This window comes from Mirounga leonina, unplaced genomic scaffold, assembly GCF_011800145.1.
Source record: "Mirounga leonina isolate KUSES-001 unplaced genomic scaffold, KU_Mleo_1.0 Mir_154, whole genome shotgun sequence".
NCBI lineage: Eukaryota > Metazoa > Chordata > Mammalia > Carnivora > Phocidae > Mirounga > Mirounga leonina.
Window position 1 is genome coordinate 4,944,002 of NW_023270389.1, and position 25,113 is coordinate 4,969,114.

The 25,113-nt window shown below is 45.3% G+C and overlaps 1 protein-coding gene across 2 annotated transcripts; it reads right to left on the reverse strand.

The window, feature by feature from the left end:
• Positions 1 to 424: 424 nt before the first annotated feature.
• Positions 425 to 24,877, reverse strand: CD84 (CD84 molecule). 2 transcript variants are annotated; one of them, XM_035009946.1, is made up of 8 exons: positions 24,685 to 24,877; positions 12,564 to 12,911; positions 7,963 to 8,214; positions 7,502 to 7,621; positions 6,812 to 6,844; positions 5,716 to 5,813; positions 4,633 to 4,687; positions 425 to 2,743 (listed from the first exon to the last, which is right to left on the reverse strand). In XM_035009946.1, the coding sequence occupies exons 1-8, from the start codon at positions 24,728 to 24,730 to the stop codon at positions 2,697 to 2,699; spliced, it is 999 nt and encodes a 332-aa protein (XP_034865837.1). In that variant the 5' UTR covers positions 24,731 to 24,877; the 3' UTR covers positions 425 to 2,696. The 2 variants fall into 2 exon arrangements, with proteins under 2 accessions (XP_034865837.1, XP_034865836.1); XM_035009945.1 differs by having other exon boundaries at positions 4,628 to 4,687; positions 24,685 to 24,876.
• Between the last annotated feature and the right edge of the window lie 236 nt (positions 24,878 to 25,113).

Consider the following 25,113-nt stretch of genomic DNA (forward strand, 5'->3'; position numbering starts at 1 on the left):
TTCACTCACACCTGGTTCATGGCTTCAGGTGATGTCTTCGCTGGTCTAACTCTGAGAGTCTTTTCCCTCCAAAATTCCCTCCAAGAACTAGTACTTACACTGACGTCTGCATTCTGACATTTAAATCTTTTTTTTTTTTTTAAGATTTTTATTTATTTGCGAGAGAGAGAATGAGAGACAGAGAGCATGAGAGGGAGGAGGGTCAGAGGGAGAAGCAGACTCCCCGCCGATGCAGGACTCGATCCCGGGACTCCAGGATCATGACCTGAGCCGAAGGCAGTCGCTTAACCAACTGAGCCACCCAGGCGCCCCTGCATTCTGACATTTAACGCTTGCCATAATTGGATTCCACTATGCTTCTTGGCTTCTGTCTATCAATACTTGCAACGTGTACCTTCTATTTGAGCTGGCTGGTCATTTTCAATTCTATTCAATAGCATTTATTGCTCACAGGCAGGGTACAAGGCACAACGTTGGCTGGTGGTGGATGCACAGGGGACTAAAACTCTCATCGCACATGATCACTCTCCATGGTCTTGAAGTCATGGATCTTGCCCTTCAGTATGTACAGTGTGAAGGAAACAAATAATGATCTATACCGTGAGGCAGAAAGAAATGAGTTGCAGTGATATAAGGACCAAGGGGGGGAAAGGAGGGCAAAAAAAGCCATAATTAATTTGACCAGTGATGCCAGGGAGAGCTTCACAGAGGAGGTGACATTTGAGCTGAGCGTTGATGTGTGTGGAAAGGGCTGGGGGTTGGGGGGCACACCAAAGCAGAGGCACTCTGCCATCGTAGGCAAGGGACTGTGAACGTGCTCCGTGCATCTGGGGTGGTGCCCAAAACACATCACGCCGATTCGGCCTCTGCTTCTTTCTTGTGCTTTCCTCGGTTGGATGCCTTCTGTCTTCTCCATTCTCAGCCAGATCCTACCCTTCCTCCAGAGCGCAGCTTCAGCTCCACCTCCTTCGTGAAGCCTTCCCTGACCGTACTAGCTGCTGCCACTCCCCAAAACGTGTAATTCAGCATTTAACTGTAGTGTCCGTGCTTGCCTTGCACAGGGCAGCTAGACCAGGGCAGACATTATGCTCATCTGATACTTTGAGGGTCTTGCATCCCCCGACACAGTGCTAATGGTGGTCAGGGCTAGATGGCTCGATGGAACCATTCACTGAAACTAACACCTTCCTTCTGCCTAAATGCAGCTCACTTCTGCTGCCCAGCCTGGGATTGTTCACGCGGACTTAGGATTTAACTGGCTATGGGTGCTCACACATAAGGGAAACAGTTCTTCATATGATCACTTGAATGTTCTGCTCAGCCATGGGTGATTCCTCCTCAGCGCTGGTAGCAGGGGCGCAGGGGCATCGAACCAAAGCGTGAAGCAGTGACTCTCTGGACTGAACCTTAGTAACAGAGGTGAGGCGAAGCCAGTTTCATCATCTACACCATCATCTGCCAAGTTCCCTCTGAAGAATGACCCACTTCTTTTAAGGTCTCTTGTTTCGATGGTTGGGTTGTACTCAGCTCCCCTAAAGTGTCATAAGTATAGCTGGTCAAGTCCTTTTGGTGAATGGGGTACTGGGGACGGTCTCTTCTTCTTGCCGAGGCTGCTTGGAATAGGTATTAGTCTGGTTCTTCAGAGAAATGGAACCAACAGGAAACAGATATAACAAGGAGCTGGCTTGTGTGCTTATGAAGATTGAGAAATCCCAGGGTCTGCAGCTGGACTGCTGATGGTGTAGTTCTCCAGCATAAGTCCAAAGGCCTGAGAACCAGGAGAGCTGATGGTGCAAGTTCCAGTCCAAGTCCAAGTCCTAAAGCAGGAGGACTGATATCCCAGCTCTAAGATGGCCAGGCAGAGAGAATTAATTCTCCCCTACTCTGTCCTCTTCTTCTTCAGGCTCTTGATGGATCTGGTGATATGCACCCGTATGGGAGCAGGGATTAATCTGCTTTACTCAATCTACCAATCCGAATGTTAATCTCATCCAGAAATGCCCTCATAGATCCCCCCAGAATCGTGTTTAACCAATGTCTGGTCACCCCATAAATGGCCCAGTCAAGTTGAAAGCTTGGCCAGAAAGAAAATCTTATGAGGCTTCCGAAGTAGAGCCTGAAGAAAAATGCCGCAGCTGTCCAGTCCCTACAGAAGGAGCATTCTCCAACCCTCCGTTTGGATAGTGTGTCCGCACAGCCAAGAGCCACAGCTCCCATGGCTTCCCATGCGACAGCATGGCCAGCCAGCCGCCCCTGCACAAAGGTTCCTGGGCAAAGGGGCACGTAGAGACTGAAGTGCAGCCCACACTCTACTCATCAAGCCATGTGCTTGGGAGGGGCCGCATCTGCCTCGGGGGAAGGGTGCTTTTGTCTCATTTGTCTCACGTGCTGTGTGCACTGTGGAGGTTGTGCACCGGGGCTCCCCACGACATTGAGTATGATCAGAGCCTCCTAGGTGGCATGCCATGGCTGGGTACAGGCATGCAAAATACCAATCCTGTCTACATAGGGGGTTGCTGGGAAGGCTCAGCACCTCCAGTCACAAAAAAGTCACAGATTGGGGCGTGATGGTTTGCAATCTCCAGGTAAGACGTGCGCAGAGAAAGTCTGGGTCCGGGGCATCTGCCGGGGTATCGATGGTTGTTGAAGCTCAGTGTCCACAGGGAGAATGCTGGCCGTGAGCTTAGATCACATTTTCATAGGTTCCAGGAGGTTTGCCGTCCTGAGAGCTGGTTTTCCCCATCTGTGCACAAGAGGGAGTTGGAACTGCAGGTTAACTGAGAGATGCTGCTGGGGAAGCCCAGCCCTGGGTGGTGCCCGGGACAGACAGACGGCACAGGGAGATGCCTCAGGCCTCCCTGGTGCTGGTGGAATCTGGGGCAGCAGGGCCTTGCCCTTTGCTGGGTCCCTTGCCTCTGCTCTGGTCACCCGCTTGCAAACCCTTGGGTCATCAACTGCGGAGCCCAGAAAAAAGCAGCAGGAAGGAAAGGGGGTATTTGCATTGATTTTGATTACAGGCTTGAGCAACATCCAGGCTCAAGCTACCTGCCTTCCTTGTTCCTAGCTGAGCCTCAGCTCCTTCTGAACCTCCATAACTGCACTTCACATACTGGCGAGTCAGCGTCCTGTGCTCTAGTTATGTGGACAGACCTAAAGCCCTCCCCACACCCTGCTCCCAAATAAAGTGGACCCAAAAGGATAATAGGAAAAACAATTGAGAGACGATGGACTCTGAAAAACAAACTGAGGGTTCTAGAGGGCAGGGGCGTGGGGGGATGGGCTAGCCTGGTGATGGGTATTAAAGAAGGCACGTTCTGCATGGAGCACTGGGTGTTATGCACAAACAATGAATCATGGAACACTACATCTAAAACTAATGATGTAATGTATGGGGATTAACATAACAATAAAAAATTTAAAAAAACAGAATAACAAAACAAAACAATTCTTCTTAAATTATATAATGACCAATCAATAATCGCCATCAGCCTTGTCTAGAGGACACGCTTTGAGATGCCTCAACCCGGACGCCCTGATTAATCCCTCTGATCCAGTCCTTGCCAGTGTCACCTCCCGTGTCCTCCCCTGTCCTTCAGATCTCGGCTCACACATGCGGCCCCTGCCCCTCACTTCTTCCTTCCCCTTCCCCTCGTCCTTCGTCCCTCCGGTGCCCCTTAGTCTTCTTCTCCTTCCTTCCCTCTCCTGAGCACTGAGGGAGTGAAGGCCCTTCCGTCTCGGGCTCCAGGACACTGGCTTAGCTTCACACCCCAACGACCTGTGCACTGAGTTCGCCTGCAAGTCTCCTGCATCTGCAGCTCACAGATGCCCTCTACCGAATCAGCTTTTACTTCTCAGTTTCCATCCATTTGCAGCCAATTTCCTAATGTTTCCTCCCACTCGTTATTTGTTCTCATGACTTTCCCTTCCCCCTAGACTCCCTGGGTTCCTATGTGTCTTTCATGATGATTTTGCCCAACTATTAAACAGGAACACTGGCAAAACATTTGGTTTGCCAAGAGACCCCAAAGCTGGCTTTCTGACTGTAGCAGAAATGAGGATCCTCATGGACAGTGACAGATGCCCCAGACTGAAAGTCCTACCTTCCGTCCACGCATATTCCAGAGCAGGACACTGAGGCACAGGGTACTGTGAGTGTCGCAGCTCCGTTGCAAATTGTTGTGCGGGCTGCACCCTGTGCAAGTCGGCTGGCGGGGGAAGCGGGACCTGAAATTCGGCCTGGGTTCCACTTGTTGGTCTGGGCACCTGGTGTGGGCCTGTGTCTGTCCAGAGGGGGGCACCTGTTGTCTAGTTTTATTCTGTGAGCCGGCATGGCCCCAGCTGCTCCAGAGGCTGGAGTTTCCACACCGCACTTCGGAGGCCTGGGGGCTCCTGCATTTAGAGGCAGGCCCAGCATCCCAAGCTGGCCAGCTTTTGGATGGCCACGGACCTGGGAGCCGGGCTCTGTGCAGGTGTGAAACACCTGTGGGCCACGGCCCTCAGCAGTTGGTCCTGAGAGGGACAGAGAGGAGCACCGAGGGAACCAGCTGGCCCCTGCTTGGATGGACAGGGTACAGCAGAATGGCTGGAACAGACAGGCAACAGGGATAAGAAGTCAAAAAGGATTTACCTTACCAGTCTGCAATGTGGAATAAACCTTGTTCACTGGCTCCTCCTTGTCAGGGAGCTCCTGTAAAACACCCATCTTCCCCTCAGTGAGGGGCCCAGGCAAAACCTCGCCAGGCCCCCTTCCCGCCTCTGCCCAGCCTGCTGCCCCCCTGCTCCCACTCCCACCAGGTAGCCTCCTCTCCTGGCCTCAGCTCTGGTTCCATCCAGCCTCGGAGAGGGTCAGGTGTGGGGCGGGAGGGGTGGGTAGCCGCTGGGTAAAACCCTCAGGAGCCAAGAGGAGGGGTTTGCACGGTTCAGACTGGGTCTTGCTCCCTGAAGATTTTGGCTCTGTGCACCTCACCGCCCATCAGTCCAAGCACAGTGCTAGACGGACCAGGCAGACCTCTGTTGCCCAGCACTCTTGTCGACCTCGGGGGGAGCAGGCGGGCATGGGACACAGAGGGAAGCTGTGCTTGTAGAAGCCTGGTTCAGGGTGGCGGTGAGGGCGGGGCAGGCAGGTGAAAGGCAGGTGGGAGGAGGGGGTTGCCGCCGCCACACCAGGAAGTTCAAGGGGACCTCTCTTGGGGTGGCTCAGTCAGTGAAGCATCTGCCTTCGGCTCAGGTCATGATCCCAGGGTCCTGGGATCGAGTCCCATATGGGGTTTCCCTGCTCAGCTGGGAGTCTGCTTCTCCCTCTCCCTCTCCCCTTGCTCGTGCTCTCTCTTTCACTCAAATAAAGAAATAAAATCTTTTAAGAAGGGGGGACCTCTCTCGGTTCTGTGCCCTTGTTCCCATGTCGGTGGCCACCTAGCAGCCCTCCCCTTACACCAGGGGCTCCCTTGTTGTTTGTCCCTCGTGGAGGGCAGTCCACTCCTAGTCAGGCCTCTCACCTCACCCAGAGCCAGACCCCCGTGTGGAAGCTGGCGGCCTCCACCCCTAGAGGCTGCCACAGGGTGACCATTGGCCATGTTCCTGTCCTCGTCGGGGGGCTCACGGCCTCATTTCCCTGACATGATGATGCTTGGTTGGACCCTCCAGATCCCCGGCCTGCTGCCCCGACTCCCTTTCCCCGGGGGTGGTGGTGAGGACCCATGAGTGGCATCAGCTCACCTTGGATTGGGGGATTTCATCATAGATTCTGCCCTCTGCTGGCGGGGCATCTCTCGTAACCATGACGTAGGTGTATATTGTTTTCTTTGAGATGGCATCTGTCACAAAGAAACATAGAAGCACGGTGCGTGAGAGGCGGAGAGATTTTAGAGATGACCTCTTCTAAGGTTCTCTTTTTAAGGTAAAGAAACGAAGCCCTAAAAGGTCAAATGGCTATCATCGTCTTGAGACGGATGCTCGGGTCCTGGGACCGCCTCTCCTTCTCGTCGGGATTTCATGTGCTGTGGGAGCCCCGGAGAGGCAAAGCCCGGAGAGACAAGTCCCTGCTCTTAAGAATTCCTGGGCTGGTAAAGGCATCCATCCCAGTGTGTTCCTCTCTTTGCTCCTAACGTGGAACATTTTAGGGTGAAGTCGAAAAGAGATGGCTAGAATTTGGGGCCTTCATGTTTCAGGGCACCAAGACATCCACAAATCACAGTGAGCTGAGCGGTACCCAGAGTTAAGTCCTGTCCCAGACCCTGTGCCAGACCAGGCAGGAGAGCCAGACGGACCCACACCCTGCCTGAGGCCCGGCAGGCAAGCCAGACCGAGTGCTCTCTGTCATCTCGTTGATAGATGGAAAAAGTAGCACTTCTTCCTTCCCAAGAGACTGTGAGGGACTGAAGACAGATGTCTCTTGGAGGAACCCTGAAGATCCCCTATGGCCTGAGTCAGGACTTCTCCCCATCACACAGCCATTTGAGTTAAATTCTCCAGGGAAGAGAATTTAACTCCTCCCGTGCCAAGCCTGGGCCGTCAGTCGTAAGCACAGTGCTGACGTTTACTGAGTCCTTACTCCGTACCAGGCTCCAGGCCAAGTACTTTATGTGGGTAATTCCGTTTAATCCCCTTAATAAGTATGTGCAGCACGTCCTGTATGTCTGGTTTACCACTGACAAAACATGCTTACGGTGGCAGATCACTTGTAACTGATAAACGGCCGAGCTGGGACCTTTGGCCCAGACCGCCTGCAAGGCACAAGCTGAGTCTTAACCAGTCTGCCGTGAACTCATCTCTCCCAGTTGTCATCCGGGGAAACTGGTGGCTGAGAACTTACCAGAGTTCTTACTGAAGGACTTCAAGAAGGAACCTGAGGAATCAGACCCAAAGGAGAGTCAGGAACATGGAAACAGAGGTTTAGCCCCTCTATACCCAGGCTTGTTACTGTGATTGGTGGGAAAGGAAGATTTGGGGAGATCATGGGGTTAGGAGGTATAGGAGGGCACAGTGCTCCTCTGGGGGCCTAAGATTAGGTTGTCTGCATTGCAGATGGCACAACTACAGAAGGATCCAGAGGGATCCAGAGGGATCTAGTGACGCCCATGGAATGCAAAGTTAGTACCTGTCCCTCTGTGACTCTCCAAAGGACATAGTCAAAATATGATGGAATTGGAAGTGGCCCAGGAGACCCTCTAGTTCAAATCCCATTTCACACGTGAGAGCACTGAGCCAGAGAGGGAAAGACACATGTCCAGTGAAGCACAGCTTCTCAATGGCGGTACTGAACTCACACCCAGGTTCTGGGCCCACCAGATACCGATGACACCAGGCACAGATTATGAAGCCCACTCAGGGCACTGTCATCCAGGGGTCTGCACTCTGGAGATGGTGAGGTGGAGGAGGGGGGATTGGAAGAAGACGGATTCCCCGGAACAAAGGACCGCTCTACCCCACCTTGGATAAATGACTTCAGTCCCAGGAAGAAGGAAGGTACATTTCCACATTTTACCTTCTGGAAAAATCCTACCTTGTCCTCTTTTGCACAAAAGGAACAAAAGTACCGAAGGCACAATGAGTATAAAGAGAAAGAGCACCGCCAGCCCGCTCAGCAGCCCAGTGTGGCGAGAATGGAGGCCTGTTGCAGTGTCTGGAAACAGAAGAGACAGTGGGACTTGGCCACACTCAGGGGCATTATCAAAATGGGGTGCCCTCCAGGGGAGTGCCAAATCTCCAAGGGAAACTGGACTTTCTGCTATTCAAAGTCAGCATTAGAAACAGAATCAGAGGGCCAAGTAGGGCCTGCCTCAGAACACCCCAGATGCCTGGCCTATCTCAGAAAGCTCTGGCCTTTTTTCCAGGCCCTCCTGGGAGGAGATGCCCCTGGGGGCGAGGCCTGGCCTCCCCACCCCCGTGGGGAGCAAGGCCCACCCAGGCCTCTCTTCTGAGTGAGTCCTGGAGACTGCAGGAGAGCTGGATGGAGCTGATTACCTGCACAGAGCTGCTGGGCAGAGATGGAGTCTGAGCTGTTGCTCACGGGGTTCCAGGCTGTGCACGTGTAGGTCAGCTCTTGGTTGTCGGGGGTCCAGAAGATTCGAACTACATTCCCCGCTTCCCCCGGGGGACTCCAACTATATGTGACATTCTCTTCTTCTTCCTCCACAGAGCATGTCAAGGTGACATTACATGTGCTGTTCACAGATGTCATTAAACTCTGCGTAATTTTTGGCTTCCCAAGCCGACCTAAGAGGGGAAGACGTGTGTCAGTGGTAAGCTGGAGCTAGCCTGTATCAGGACAGCCAACTGTTAAATTTTCAGAAAGGATTTGTGAAAAATGAAATTATAAAAACTTACAATAAAATAAAAAAATAAATAACATTAATTATATTTTTAAAAGCTAATGCATACTCAACATTCACCACTTTCTATTTTTGGGGGGGTGCCAATTTACTCTTATCTGCACTCTAAAAGTTATTTACATCTACAGTATCTGTCTTTTGTAATGATATACAAAGTCTTCCCAATTCTGCAAGTTTTAAAACCCAGAGGGAGTATTGACACCACAGAAATTGACAAATAATGGGGCGCCTGGGTGGCTCCGTCGGTTAAGCCTCCAACTCTTGATTTCGGCTCAGGTCATGTTCTCAGGGTCATGAGATCAAGCATCACGTGAGGCTCCACGCTGGGCACGGAGCCTGCTTAGGATTCCCTCCCTCTCCCCCTCTCTCCCTTTACCCCCTTCCCCCCAAAAAAGAAATTGGCAAATACTCCAACTTGGGCTGGGTTGACTGCTCTGCGGAGTTTCACTCTAGACAGAAGAAAACAATGGAAGAAAGATAGCTAAGGTTGATTAAACTTAAAAGTTTTTTGGTGAATAGCACCAAAAAAAACTAGGAAATATTCTTCCAGCATTTGAAAACCGTTATCCAACTCAGCAAAGAGGTCTCTCTTGTTAATGTGCAAGCGAAGCTCTGAAATGTATGTTTGTTGAGTTACTTTTTCCTTCTTAGCTCACTTCATGAGACTATCAGCCAGCATTCTCGTTGGCTTCTTCGTCGATGACCCCTGTAGCCTGGGAGGTACGAACGTTCAGCACAACTCAACGAGAGCATTCTGTGCGTGCACCTAGCTCTATGGGGGGCACGATAGAGACCAGGGTATGTTTTATTACCTTTTGTGAAATCGTGTGCCGCACGTCCTTTGTATGACACACGCCATCAAGGACCGGCACACCGTTGCACGAAACAGTCTTTAAAAAAATTTTTTTTTTGGCTCTTTTCTGGTGTGTTTTCATTGAGTTGTTTTATGTTGTTCTAAAGTGCCCTTGGTGAAAAGTTAAAATCTCTTTAAAAGTTCATTTAAAAAAATATTTTTACTAAAGCAATCGAAAGTTAAACTGTCCAAGTTGTAGGCTAGTAAAGGGTTACGGAAGAACAATTATATTTAGGTTGAAGTTAAGAGCTATCTGGGGCCGGCAGAAGGAAAGGGAAGATCTTCCCTTTACCAGCAGATAAGAAAATGCCCACATTCTGAGTTGGTAAATTTAGTTCATTCTTGGCCAGGCTGCTGTGCTAGGCTTTGTTCCTTCTCCCCCAGCCATGTGGGAAGGATTCAGAAGGAACCAGCATGTGGCTTTCTAGTTCCTGTGGTATTTTTAAACTTGTCTGTGCCTGTGAGGAAGTAGAATATGGTAAGGAAGAAGCTGTAAATATTTTTCATTCCAACCACACCAGAAACCCTGGTCTTGAGAGTCTCTTCAAGGGATCTATTCCAGACCAGATTTAGTTATGACTTGTGAAAAACTCCCAGAGAAGTCTGGAGTGACCTCGGTGAGCTATAACAGTGATCTATACAGATGTATAGAGCAAAAAATGAGCGAAAGTGTGTACGTGTGTGTGTGTGCATTTCTTTAGAAACTGGATTTACAAGAATGTCCAACTCTCTGCTTGATATTCACTTATTCTTAGAGAAACTCTTTTTTGCTGGGTGTTGAGGTGGGGGATAGTGGTAAGGAATAGGATCCTATCGCATTTTTCTCAGCAGGAACTGAGACGTTACCTGCATCAGGCTGCTGGGCAGAGAAGGTCGGGGCTGTGGCTGAGAGTGGAGAAGCCACTGGAGACCTGGGTCCGACCAGGCTCTGCTGCTCTCTAGAACGGGGACGCACACAGCTTCACTGAGGATAATTTTCTCCTGCTAGGGTTGTTTGTTGTGAGGACTAAATGGGTTATTGTGCTTAAAGAACTCTCTAATACCCATCCGTCCATCTGTCTTTCTATCATCTATCATCTATCTAGCCACATTAATTATCTGTGGGAAAGACAAAACAAGCCAGCAACAGTGACCACTGTTGAGTGTTGCAATGCACTGCATATTGCTTTTACTCTGTGCATGTACCACCTAAATATGTGTGATCTCTATATATTTTTTAAAAATTAGGTGGTAGAATGCCAGACACATAGAGTTCAGTAAATGTCAGTTCCTGTATCACTACCTTCTCCACTAACTCCCCAAAAGGTATAGATTTTGTTAGGTGGGCAACCCGGCTTTTTAAAACTTGTCTGTGCCTGTGAGGAAGTAGAATATGGTAAAGAAGAAGCTGTAAATATTTTTCATTCCAACCGCACCAGAAGCCCTGGTCTTGTGAGTCTCTTCAAGGGATCTATTCCAGACCAGATCTAGTGATGGCTTGTGAAAAACTCCCAGAGAAGTCTGGAGTGACCCCGGTGAGCTATAACAGTGATCTGTACAGATGTACAGAGCGAAAAATGAGACTTTCCCGTGGTCCGCCCTACCTGCAGATAGTATAACACCTCCCAGAGGTTGAGGGGGTAACACCGAACGTATGAAGAGATGAAAACAGGGGCGCCTGGGCGGCTCAGTCGGTGAAGCATCTGACTCTTGATTTTGGCCTCGGTCATGATCTCGGGGTCCTGGGATCGAGTCCCTTGTTGGGGCTCCATGCTCAGCGGGGAGTCTGCTTCTCTCACTCTCTCTCCTTCTACCCCTCCCCCTGCTTGCATTCTCTCTCTCTAAGATAAATAAATAAATCTTTTAAAAAATGGTTAAAGTGTTGGGCGCCTGGGTGGCTCAGTGGGTTAAGCGACTGCCTTCGGCTCAGGTCATGATCCTGGAGTCCCGGGATCGAGTCCCGCATCGGGCTCCCTGCTCGGCAGGGAGTCTGCTTCTCCCTCTGACCCTCCTCCCTCTCATGCTCTCTGTCTCTCATTCTCTCTGTCTCAAATAAATAAATAAAATCTTTAAAAAAATAAAAAATAAAAAATGGTTAAAGTGTTAAATGTTGCGTTATGTATGTTTTATCACAATAAAAAAAATCTTTTAAAGAAAAATGGATTTACCCTATGTTTTCATTCTTGGGCATTTATCCCGGAGAAGCAAAAAGTCATTTCATGCAGAAACTTGTACATGAATGTGCACAGCAGCTTCATTTGTCATAACCCCAAACTGGAAAGAACTAAAATATCCTTTGATGGGTGAATGCTTGAACAGACTAGTCCATCTATACCATGGAATACTATTCAGCCATAAAAAGATAGATATAAACTACTGATACTGGCAATAATTAAGATGACTCTCAAATAAATTATGCTGCGTGAAAAAAGCCAATCTCAAAAGCATGCCTACTGCATGAGTCCATGTATGTGGCATTTGTGAAATAACATAATGATAGGTATGAAGAACGGATTAAGGTCTTCCGGGAATTGGGGCCCGGGGGTGGGGGGGGAACGCGGGACTCTGAGCGGCTGAGGGAGTCTTGCTGCAATGGTACACTTGAGGGTCTTGATCGCGGTAGTGATCCTATGACGGCGCACATATGAATTAACTATGCAAGCTACATACACATATGCTCACACATAAATGAGAGCCCAGACAACTGTGACATCCGAATAAGCTCCTTATTCCTGCTTTCCTATAGTTACACAAGATGTAACTTGTGTACAAGGGGGACTGGGCGACATGCACAAAGAACCTCCCTGCACGGTTCTTTTTTTTAAATTTTATTTATGTATTTGAAAGAGAGAGTGAGAGAGAGAGAGAAAGCATAAGCAGGATGATGGGCAGAGGGAGAGGGAGAAGCAGATTTCCCGCTAAGCAAGGAGCCCGATGCGGGATGCCGGACTCCATCCGGTGACTCCAGGATGGTGACCTGAGCCGAAGGCAAACGCGTAACCAACTGAGCCACGCAGGCCCCCCTCTCTGCTTGGTTCTTTACACCTCTCTATGCAGCTACACTTATTTTAAAATAAAGAGGTGTTGTGTGTTTTTTTTTTTAAAGAAGTGCTTTCCATACACTATCTCACTTGATCCTCTCGGTGACCAAGGGAAGTGAATAATATGATTAATTATTCACATTTTATAGAAAAGAAAAACCAGGTCCATGGGACAACTTGTTGATTGAAGATTACATAGCTAAAAACAAACAAAATCACATCTTCTTTTTTAGTATTGGTGTATTTACATAAGGATTTATAAGTACAGAAAGATTTAGGGAAACCAATAAAGAAATAAAGGAGTTCTATAGACAGCAAATTTGCAAAACAAAACAAGCCCTTTATCCTCCCATAACTTACGGAAGACCTGAAGCCTGTAGCGCCTGGTGGTGGTGATCATCCCTTCGAGGGTCTTTGTATTTATGTCGGCTTTGTAGATGCCTGAATCTTCCATCCTCAGATTACTGATCTCCAGGTTGTAGTTCTTACGTGAGACATTTATTCGGTCATTATAATTTTGGTGGGTCACAGTAACTTTGGGTACTGTTCCTGAGTCTCCTGGCGTTACAAAAGCAACAGATGTTTCAGAGTTCCAAACAATGTTGACAACTTGCTGTGATTTTTCGATATTTAAGGGGAAAGTGACTGACTCCCCCAGAATCCCAATCACCGTGAAGACGTCTGTGTCACTTCCTTCTGCTTCCAGACCTGGGGACATAAATAGAAAACCATATAGCCATTTCACTGTTGCACCTTTTAAAGTCTCCTGTCTCCCCAGGCTTGAGCCTCCCTGAAGAGCTGCCCAGATGCAGCTCATCCAACCTCTGGAGGGGTTTTTTGTTTTGTTTTTTTTGTGTTTTGTTTTTGGTATTCTACTCTACATATAATATGTTATGATGGCTAAATTTTCTAAGGGATTTTCATTCAAAAACGGAGTTTCCAGTGAATTTCAAGGGATCTATTTCATGAAAAACATTCATCTAGACTTACAGACTGAAAGGTCTAAGGAATTAGAGGGACGAAGACCATACACCTCCAGAAGTTTTGAGAATTAAGTGTCTTTCTTTCCCAAGATCATATTGCCAAGTGATGGAAGAGCTGGGACAAGTGCCTGGCTGCTATAGTCTTTCCAAGAAGAAAGCCACATTTATGCCTTTAATCCCAGAAGATACAGGCAGAGAGTGCTTTGGAAGTTCTGGAGTAAATATTTCCCAAGCTGGTGATTTTTTTTTATAGAGGTCTTTTTTGTTTACTACTCTATCTCCAGCCTCTAGATGAGTACATGACATGTACTGGGTGCTTAGTAAATATTTGTGGAATGAATAATAAATGGAATTCACTTATGTGTTGCCTAGAATCTCTTGGAACACTTCAGAAGTAAGCAAAATTCATTTATTCATTCATACATTTATGAATGAGTGCATGGATTTATTCAAGGTCAGCTTTGTCCCAGATACTACGGCAGGTAATTATTAATCAAATTTCTAATACAAACGTTTGCTGAGCATCTACTCTTTTAAGTGCGATGTAAGGAGTTGGGGGATACAGTGGTGAGTAAAAATTGATATAAAGTTCCTGTTCTCAGGAACTTAAGAGTTGAAGGAAGAGATCCATGTTGATTGGATAACCACAGACGCACAGATACAAAATATATAGGTGACTCTTGAGCAACACAGATTTGAACCCTGTGGGTCCACTTATACATGAATTTTCTCCATAAATACGGTACAGTACTGCCAATGTATTTTCTCTTCTTTACGATTTTCTTAATAACATTTTCTTTTCTCTAGTTTACTTTATTGTAAGAATAAGGTATGTAACACAATGAAACATACAAAATACGTGTTAATTGACTATTTGTTATCTGTAAGACCTCTGGTCAACAGTAGGCTATTCGTAAAGTTTTGGGGGAGCCAAAAATTATACATGGATTTTCAAGTGCATGAGGGGTCAGCAGCCTCAACCCCTGCATTATTCAAGGTCGACTGTATAAGTATTAACGGTGCTTTGAGAAAGAATAGCAAGGGGACTTGACCTGTTCTGGGAAATCCAGAAACACTTTCTAGTAAAACCTGAAGGATGAATGCTTTTAAAATCTAATGTGGGGGGAAATGAGAGGTTTATTTTTTTTCTCTCTTCTCCTCTTTCACCTTATGAAGGTAAACTGATTTAATACCTGGTTTGTAAAATGAAAGGCAATATAATTATAAAATGGCCACCCTTGCCCTCCAGCCCAGTAACCCCTGAATGAGCCCACGGATTGCTAATGCAAACCTCTTTCCTTTCAGACCAACCAAGACTTTGCCTTAGGAGGACCATCCCAGGAGAGCCATGATGACTTAGTTGGGGTGGGTTAAGCACAGAAGAAGACGTAACAGGGTCATGGGGGAGGGGGAAACTAAGAACCCTCATCTACAGACATTTGTTAAGTGCTAACATTGTGCCAGATGCTGGGTTAGGGACTCAGGGAAGAATAGGATGTGGTTACAGTGCTGAGGAGCTCACAGCCTAGAGAATAAGACCGATGTGTATGTAAGTAAAAAATAGCACAATCTGATGAGTGCCAAATGGTAGGAGCAAAAGAAACAAACTCTTGGGTGAACAGAAGGAGAGACTAAGGCTGCCTTCAGTGGCAAGAGTCTTAATTTACCAAAATCCAGCTTCTTGAGCATTAATTCTCTCCAGATGAACTGTTCCATTGGGCCAATGGGGTGTGGTAGAGGGGCACTTGGTGTGTGCCAGCCTGAGTGTGCAGGTGCATGGAGCCTTGAGCTCAGAAGGACTCTGAACGTGCTGTAATGCAGCGAGGCGGCCTTGAAAGTCTTACTATTGTTTGAACAAGGACACCCCCCCACACCTTGTTCATGTTGTACTGGCTTCTGTCAATTAGACAGCTGATCCTGGTGCCAGATAGTCCATGTCTTGTGGGGCTTTTTAAAAGTCAGACCCTGGCACCTAACTGTCATTCTGCTCTGTGGATTCAAGTTAAAAATGCGAAGAGGATGTGGGTTCTCTCCTCAAGCTCCAGGAAGTGTGTAGGCGATTTGTGAAAACAGAACTTCCTAGGGTTCATGGCGGTTCGGCGGCCAAAACGCACAGCGTGTGTCATGTTGTTTTTGACTTCTCCCCCATAGCAAGTCATTCAGGAAGTGATGCTGGTGCATCAAAGGGCGAGGAGACAGGAGCAGTGGAGGTCAGGTCAAACTGGAGAAAGTCCTGCTGCTCTTCTTGCAGCTTGTGTTGTTGGTGAGAATCCTGGGCTGCTGAGGAAAGGCCTAGGGCTCACCAATGCTCCAGATGCAGACTCGGTCGCCTCCAGGCACTCTGACTGTGGTCTGAGTCAGGTGGTGGAAAGACAAGGAGCCTAGTGATGTAGGTGCTAGCACTTCTGCTTAAGAGCTGGCCAACTTTCATAAAGCCACAAAGCCTTTCCATAGCCTCCCTCAGCAGGGAGTCTGCTTCTCCCTCTGACCCTCCTCCCTCTCATGCTCTCTGTATCTCATTGTCTCTCTCTCAAATAAATAAATAAAATCTTAAAAAAAAAAAAAAGATGATGGTGGACAATCTTGGTAAGTAGTTGGAAGGATGAAAGATAAGGAAAGAGAATGGGCAGAAAGTATTGCTTGGGGGTTGTGGCAGAATCTGCCAGTTATTTTCCAATGTTTGTTCTCTCCTTTATTCTTAGTAAGAGAATGCCTAATTTTTAGCAGGGGATATGGTCACCCAGGATAAAGACTACATTGTCCAGCTCTCTGCTACTAACTTTGGTTATATGACTAAGTTCAGGTCAATGGGATGAAAGTGCAAGAGTTGTATATGACTGTTGTGTCTTTAAGAAGAGGGCATTTTGCTTTCTTCATCTCTTCCTTGCTTCTTGCAGGCTGGAATGCTATGACTGCTGCATCTCAGACACACATTCTGGATCAAGAAGAGGAAGCTAAGTACTGAAAATGGTGGAGCAGGAAGACTGAAAAAGTATGTATCCCTCACTACCTTGTCAACTATTCAACCAATGGAACTGCTGACTCCAGACTTTTTCACATGAGCAAGAAATAAACTTCTTTCTTCTTTAGGCCACTCTTATTTTTGAAAACTGTCACTTGCCATTGAACTGAAATCTAAGTAGGTTAGGAATCATCTGCAGAGAGGAGGTGATGGAGGGAGAGGTGAGTTATTCAGGAAAAGCAAGGCTAAAGTCCAAGGCTGCTTTGTGAACAGTCACAGGGAGGCACTATCAAAAGAAACTAAATAGAACAAGTGGCAAGAGAGGCACCAGTAATGGACAATATCATGGAATCCAAGAGAAGAAAGGGTCTCAAGAAGGGGGTTGTCATGGATGTTTAGTGATTCAGAGTGTTCAAGTGGAATAAAAACTGAAAATGGACTCTAGGTTTGTCCATTAGGAGGTTATTGATGGCCCTTGAGAATGTGGTGCAAGTAAGATGATTTGAATGAGGCCAGAGTGAAAGAAAGGGGATGAAATAGAATGGTAGCTAGAGAGGCCAGTAAAACTAATTTACTTGATTTTGTCTTAAAACAGAAGAGATTTCCTGCATATTTATGAGAGAGACCAAGGACATCTAAGGGGGAAAGGACAGTCTCTTCAATAAATGGTGCTGGGAAAACTGGACAGCCACATGCAAAAGAATAAAACTAGACTGCTATTTTATACTGTAAACAAAGATAAACTCAAAATTGGATGAAGACTTGAATGTAAGACCTAAAACCATAAAACTCCTAGAAGAAATCGTAGGTGGCAAGTTCCATCAATCTGAGTGATGCATTTGTAGATCTAGCACTAAAAACAAAGGAAACAAAAGGAAAAATAAACAACTGGGACAACATCAAATTAAAAAGCTTCTGCACAGTGAAGGAAACCGTCATCAAAACAAAAAGGGAACTCACTGAACAGGAGAAGATATTTACAAATCATATATCCGATAAGAGTTAATATCCAGTATATACAAAGAACTCATACAACTCAACAATGAAAAAACTAATGACCTGACTAAAAAATGGTCAGAGGATCTGAATAGACACTTCTCCAAAGAAGACATATAGATGGCCACAAGCACATGAAAAGATGTTCAACATCACTAATCATCAGGAGAAAGCACATCAAAACCACAATAAGATATCATCTTATACCTGTTAGAACGACTATTATCAAAAAGACAAAAAATAACATGTGTTGAAGAAGAAATGGAGAAAAGGGAACCCTCATACACTGCTGGTGGGAATGTAAATTGGTGCAGTCACTATGGAAAACAGTATGGAGATTCCTCAAAAAATTAAGAATACAACTACCCTATGATCCAGCTATTCCACTTGTGGGTACTTAGCTGAAGAATATGAAAACACTAATTCAAAAAGATATATACACCCCTATGTTCATTGCAGCATTATTTACAATAGCCAAGATAGGAAAATAATCTAATTGTTCATCAATAGATGAATGGATAAGGTGGATGTGGTATACACACACACACACACATACACACACAATGGAATATATATAAATAATGTATATAATATATTACATATAATGGAATATATATATATATATAATGGAATACTACTCATCCATAAAGAAGAATTAAATCTTGGGCGCCTGGGTGGCTCAGATGGTTAAGCGTCTGCTTTCGGCTCAGGTCATGATCCCAGGGTCCTGGGATCAAGTCCCGCATCGGGCTCCCTGCTCAGCAGGGAGCCTGCTTCTCCCTCTGCCTCTGCCTCTCTCTCTCCCTGTCTCTCATGAATAAATAAATAAAATCTTTAAAAAAAAAAAAGAATTAAATCTTGCCATTTGCAACAGATGGACCTTGAGGGTATTATGCTGAGCGAAATAAGTCAGAGAAAGACAAATACCATATGATTTCACTCAAATGCAGAATCCAAAAAAAAAAAAAAAAAAAACTACAGAAACAAACTCACAGGTACAGAGAACAGATTGATGGTTACCAGGACGGGTTGGAGGGTGGGTGGGCAAAATGGGTGAAGGTCAACCATATGGTGATTGACAGTAACTAGACTTTTGGTGGTGATCATTTTGTAGAGTATACAGATGTCAAATTATAGTGTTGTACACCTGAAACTTACATACTGTTATATACCAATTTTACTGAGAGAGAGAGAGAGAAAAGAGGTTAGTTGGGGTAGGTGGTAGGTAAGAAGACCATGTAGAAATTTCCCTGATCAGCCCTGCTCTAGGTTAGGTGCTCCTACTCATGGGCTCTCTGGAGCTCTGTTTTTCCTTCATGGTACTTGCTATGTTATGTGGTAGTCATGAACCCATGTGTCTGTTTCTGAGCACTGTGAATGACTTGAGTCCAGGGACCGTAACTTAAAATCCCCAGACCCAGGACAGTACAGGGACACAGACCACTAATGTTTGTCATGGAACAAAGGATGGAGGCAGGAAGTGGAAGGCAGAGATTTTCAATCAGAAGAGGGTCATACCTCGTCTGAAGTGGAAGGGGAAAAGGAGATGATGAGTGAAAGGACAGAGTATTTTGAGGTATTGTTGGGGATGGGGATAGAAGAAAGGCTGCTTGGTTAGGTGAGGGAACACAGGTTTGAGTCAGGTGGCCTGTGCTCAAGTTCAACCCCTGATATTTACTGAGGTCCTTATCTTACTTTACTACAAGATGGGATGTAATAATACCCATCCCATAGAATTGTTTGAGGGCACCTAGAGGTGCTTAATACACAGTGGACATTTTGGAGTAGAGAGGATTAAATAGAAGATAGTCACGCTTGATGACCTGCATCTCTTTAGTAATGTAGAAGGTGATGCTTTCTGCTAAGAGTGAAGAGGTGAGGGTGGGTCTAGGTAGGAAGTGTAAAGATGAGGAGCACAGGTGTTGAATCCAGGTATATTTGAACCTAGCTATGCTATTTTGAGGAAATTACTGAAATTCTCTGATCCTCAGGTTCTTCACCTCTCAAATGTGGATAATTATTAAATACAATTATGAGGCTGTGCAGTTAGTGCAGTGCCTGGCACATATAAATGGTAGTTGCTGTTATTATTTTGATAAATATAAAAATTTTGAGGAAATGCTACTATAAGGAACATTCTAGAGGCCAACAAGACATTGATTAAGGGGATGAAAGGGTTGCTGAGCAACCTTGGGAGGCCAGTGAGGAAGAGGTGACCCACTCTTTTTTTTTAAAAGATTTTATTTATTTATTTGACAGAGAGAGACACAGCGAGAGAGGGAACCCAAGCAGGGGGAGTGGGAGAGGGAGAAGCAGGCTTCCCACTGAGCAGGGAGCCCAATGCGGGGCTCGATCCCAGGACCCTGGGATCATGACCTGAGCTGAAGGCAGATGCTTAACGACTGAGCCACCCAGGTGCCCCGAAGTGACCCACTCTTACAACATCTCTCAGTGACTGTGATTTCCTGACTTCCATATACCAGACCACAGAAGGGAGGGGTGAGAAAGACAACACTAGAGGAGAAGCAAAGGCAAGAAAAGGCTGGAACCCTAGGGTGTGGACTTGGGTGTTCACTTAGTGAAGAAGAACCTGACTGCGTGAGCTTGAGACCTTGGGAAAGTTAGCAACCTCTCTGTGCTCCGTTTTATCAGTTTTAAAATGAAGCTAATAGTGGCGCTTACCTCATAGACGTGTTATGAGAGTTAAAGGAGTTAATATTTGTAAATTTCTTAGAACGGTGTCTGGCATATACTAGGCACTTGTATGTGTGTGCTATATAAAACAAAGACCCGTGGTTAGAGAGATGAAAATAATACCCCAGTGAGCTCTGAAGGGAAAAAGGAAAGTAGGAGCACTGGAGTCCTGAGCAGGGAGCCGAAACCGAGAGCAGAGATGAGGAAGAGCATGTTGCTGCTAACAGCCACCTGAACCCGCCCCCTCTCCCAGCTTCTTTAGGATCCTTCAAGTAAGCGTTTCTTGTGCTTTGAGGGCACTAGCTAACCTTCCCCTCCTCTCCTTCCACCCACTGTCTCCTAGATCAATAAGTGGGGGGAATGACCTCCCTAAATACAGCAGGCACAGAAGGGTGGCTGGAGATGACTACACCCTGCACCCGTCAGGAGAGAATGGGTTACAGTGCGTTACACTGAGTGAAGGCGAGTAAAGGACAAAGAGGAAGCAAAGGGTTGAGTAGCCAGTTTTGTGTCATTCTCCATGAGGGTGGAAAGTCCTTGGTCACAAGGGTTTAAGTAAAGGAACCTACCACCCCCACACAATAGTATGTATACTAATGTCTATTAGATTTTTTTACTTTCTTTTTTCCCTAAAGATTTATTTATTTATGGGGGGGAGGGGCAGAGGGAGAAAGAGAATCCTGAAGCAGATTCCCCGACGAGTGCAGAGCACAATGTGGGGCTCGATCCCAGGACCCTGAGATCATGACCTGAGCTGAAATCAGCAGTTGGTCATTTAACAGACTCAACCACCCAGAAGCCCCAACTTTCTTATCACCTTTTTTGAGATCTGGGTTGACTTGAATCCGTTTCTTCAAAACAAAAACAAATGCACACACAAATTCTCAAAACCGAGATGGGATCCTGGCCAGCCTCTACTTCCCTCTATTGGTGTATAATCAAGAATTGAGTATAACAAAGAAAATATGGGTACATAGCGCCACCAACATCAGTCTCCCAACTGATTGCTCATACCTCTTTCTTTTCCAGCTTCCACACAGGTGAGCCTAGTAATCCCAAACTTGCAGGTTCATTCTTCTCTAAGGTTCAAGACAAGAAAGATTTGATTCAGGAAACACTTGACTAGCCTATGTCTACCACTGAGACTTGGAGCTCTTGTGAAGGCATGCTGGCTGCTTGGTCAGTCACCATGCTGATCTCCAGGCCTGCTTCAGCGCATCAGGCTGCTGAGGTGGGTCTCTACTGCCTCCTACAAGTCTTGTGTTAGCACACTGATGCTCTTTCCCAGCCTCTATTTGGAAACAGGATTTTTGAGCTGATGTCTTGATATCCAGTTTCCCCCATACATAACATATTTTTCCATTTCTATAAGTGGGCTTCTGCTTTTTAGACCTTTCTGAATGTCTGCAGTAATAGTCTGCTCAAACCTCTTTCTAGAACAGAGGCTTTATCTTTATCTCAAAGGCCCCTCTCTACAAGGACTTTGGACTGGTAGCAAATTGGATCTCACCAGGACCCCTGCAGCCATGAAATCCTGTGTCTAACCCCCAGGACGATGGTCAGGACCTACGTATCTGTGGACAGATATCCAGGTGGGCCCACTCACCTCTTGGACTTCTCAGTATTGACTTCTGGAATCCTTCTACTGTGCTATACATTCAACAGGACATCAAGACCTTGTTGATACTGGACCTTTGTTTATTTTGAAAAAAAAAACTAATTCAAATCCACTCACATCATATTGATATGACTGATACTTGAACCATGTCTGGATATGCTCATTTCCTTGGATATTCTGCTTCAGTGCCCTGCTTAAACTTCTATGGTTGGCAAAGACCTGCCCACCAGCCCCATTCTCTGCCTGAATGATTCCATTTCAGCATCAAGGGCATCAAAGGCAAAGGCAGCCTTTTTCAGTGGTTAAGTTTAACGACATTGGAGTTCAAATCCTATTTCCTCCACTTTTCGGCTAAACGACCTCTAGTTTCCTGTGTTTCATATGTAAAACTGGGGTATTGAAAGTGCTCATCTCATACAATATTGTGAGGATTAAGGTGAATAATAAATATTACTACTTAGAGAAATGCCAAACATGTCATGATTGCTCCATAAATGGTTAGTTATTACTATTATTGCTGGGGGATAGGAAATGGGAGCCAGGTGAATGGTTGAAGAAACTAAAGCAAGAAAAGTGTACAGAAAAAGAAGAATTAAAAGAGTGTGAGAAAGAACATATAGAAGACAATGGGCATGAAGCAAAAGTGGTGGATTCTTCTGTCTTCCACCCTAGAGGGTGCATGGCTAGACCCTTGCAGAAGTAGTCAGAATCATAGTCACAAGTTAGGATGAGAAAGCGGAATTTGGAGCATATGACTGTGAGTCTTGGTTCTTTGAGAAAACTTTTCCAACGTGGACGAGTCATGAGTTTGTGTACTCAGACTTCTCTTATTTCAGTGATTTCAAAGGCATTCTATTGGACATGTCATTTGGCCATTTAACCGACTCAGGCCCCCAGGCGCCCCAACTTTTTTATCACCAACTTCTCCCATTCAGTAGGTTGTCATTTAATTTTATGATTGTTTCCTTCACTGTGCAGAAGCCTTTTATTCTGATGTAGTCCCAATAGTTTATTTTTGTTTTTGTTGCCTATGCCTCAGGAGACATATCTAGAAAAAGGTTGCTAGGATCAGTGTTATAGAGAAATTAACTGGCTGTGCTCTCTTCCAGGATTTTTATGGTTACAAGTCTCATATTTAGGTCTTTAATCCATTTTGAGTTTATTTTTGTGTATGGTGTAAGAAAATGGTTCTGTTTCATTGTTTTGCATGTAGCTGTCCAGTTTTCCCAACATCATTTGTTGAAGAGACTGTCTTTTTCCCATTGCATATTCTTGCCTCCTTTGTTGAAGATTAATTGACCATATAATCATGGGTTTATTTCTGGGCTCTCTATTCTGTTCCATTGATCTATGTGTCTATTTTTGTGCCAGTGTCATACTGTTTTGATGACTACAGCTTTGTAGTATATCTTGACATCTGGGATTGTGATGCCTCCAGTTCTATTTTATTTTATTTTTTTCAGGATTGCTTTGGCTATTCAGGGTCTTTTGTGGTTCCATATAAATTTTACGGTTGTTTGTTTTAGTTCTGTGAAAAAATGCTGTTGGTATTTTAATAAGGATCACATTAAATCTGCATGCACTAACACTTTAAAGAGCCTCAAGAAACTGAAAACCCAATGAGAGGAAGCCAAGAAGAGTAGAGCAGAAAGAGCTCCATCCTTGGGATTAGAGGAACCAGCATCGCTTTGCAACCTTACAAATATCAGGTTGTGAAATTTCGGGTGAATTGTTTAACTTGAGTCTTAGTTTATACTTTTTCTGTGTGTAATGGGATTAATAGTATCTATTTTTGCTTACTTCAATGGCTTTAGTGTGAATCCCATACGAATATAGGCATAAAAATCGCAGAATGCTTTGCAAATTAAGTGACATCAAATGTCACCCTCCAGCCCTTCTCTGGAAGATTGGGGACATCCTTAGATTTTCACTTAGCTTCTATCCAACTCTCTTCCCCATCTACTTTCATTTTCTGTCTACCATGTCAGGGGGGGTTAGCACAGGATCCCAAAAGTTGTCCTGCCTAGTCGTTGCAATCTCCATGAAGTTCAAATTAAAGGAGCCACATCTTTAAGTGATCAAGGGAACCAGAGAGACCAAGGTGTATTGATTCTACCTTTTTAGGAAATCTCAACCCACTAGATTCTCTGTGTTCTAACACATAGCAGGAATTTGCTAGTGAGTTTTTCAGAGTGGGTAGGAGAGACTATAAGTAGATTTAGAAATGCCAAGCATAGGGGTGCCTGGGTGGCTCAGTCAGTTAAGTGTCTGCTTTTGGCTCAGGTCATGATCTTAGGGCCCTGGGATCAAGCCCCACATTGGGCTCCCTGCTCAGTGGGGAGTCTGCTTCTCCCTCTCCCTCTCCCTCCTGCTCCCCCTGCTTGTGCTCTCTCTCTCTCTCTGTCAAATGAATAAATAAAAGCTTAAAAAAAAACAAGTAAATAAATAAAATCTTTAAAAAAAAGAAATGCCTAGCATAGTCAATTTTTATATACAGAAGGTAATTGTTTGGATTTAATGAGAGACTGTGAAGACAAAACACCCCAGAGCTGTGTTGATGTTACATAGTTTTCTCTGTACTAACAACAACCAGTATCCATGTGTCCTTATAGTTTACTGTTCAGCTGTAAGTAAGAAAAGTAGTTTCAAGTTCTCCATTTCTTTTTTGAGACCTAACTTATTGTAAAATGGAGATAACAATCTCTTCCTCATTTACTTTGGAGAGTTTTTGAAGGATAGAAGCAGAATAATAATTCTGAATGTGCTTTGAAAATAAAGGGGGCTTATAGAGATGAAGATCTTACAATGATAATTATAGGTATGCATTACTCTAACCTGATACAGTAATGAAATATAATTTGGAAAGGCCTATCTCTCTCAAAAACTATACACCAGAATCTAAAGCCAAAAAGAAATGCTTTTAAGTTATTCAAGGTTTTAGATGATATATTCTTTTGCTGTGCTTTCTCAGTGGGCCTACCAAGTGCTGACTCTCCTGAGCAAAAGGGTTTGCAGAGTGGGCACAAATAAAATTCAGAAACATAACCTCAAAAGCTGAAAAACAGTTAGGTTTGGATCTTAAGTCTCTCCCCAGACAGTTGGATACCTTCTGAAACCCAGGGTGTACTTGTTAAAATAGATGGGGAAGGCATTTCAATGTCTTCCTTACGGGCAATTTCTAAAACTTAATAGAAAACTAGGAGGGCATCAACAAGAGTCAGAACTCACAGGTTTGCAGGAAAAGGAGCCAGATCCACAGGCAGCGCTGAGCCATGTCCTTCTAGGCTGTAATCTTGTGTGAACAAGAAGGCGTTCCTCCAACAAAAAGCCAGTTGCAAGTAAGTTTCCCTGCTCAGTTTATAGCCACCGCTAAGAAAGGAAGTATGAGCGAGCGGATTGGAGAAACGTTGGTCTATATATTATGATGATAATATTTTCCTATTATATAATACAAAATGCCTAGCATTAATTAATTATTTATTCAGCAAATATGTATTGAATGCTTACTGCGTGCCAGGCACTCTTCTGCAAACTGGCACTATACAGAACAACAAAGCAACGGATCCCTCTCTTTTCATGGAGCTCATGTTCTTGTTGGGGAGATCAACAATTAAATAGGCAATTCCTATATCGTATGATAAGTGTTGCAAGAGAGGA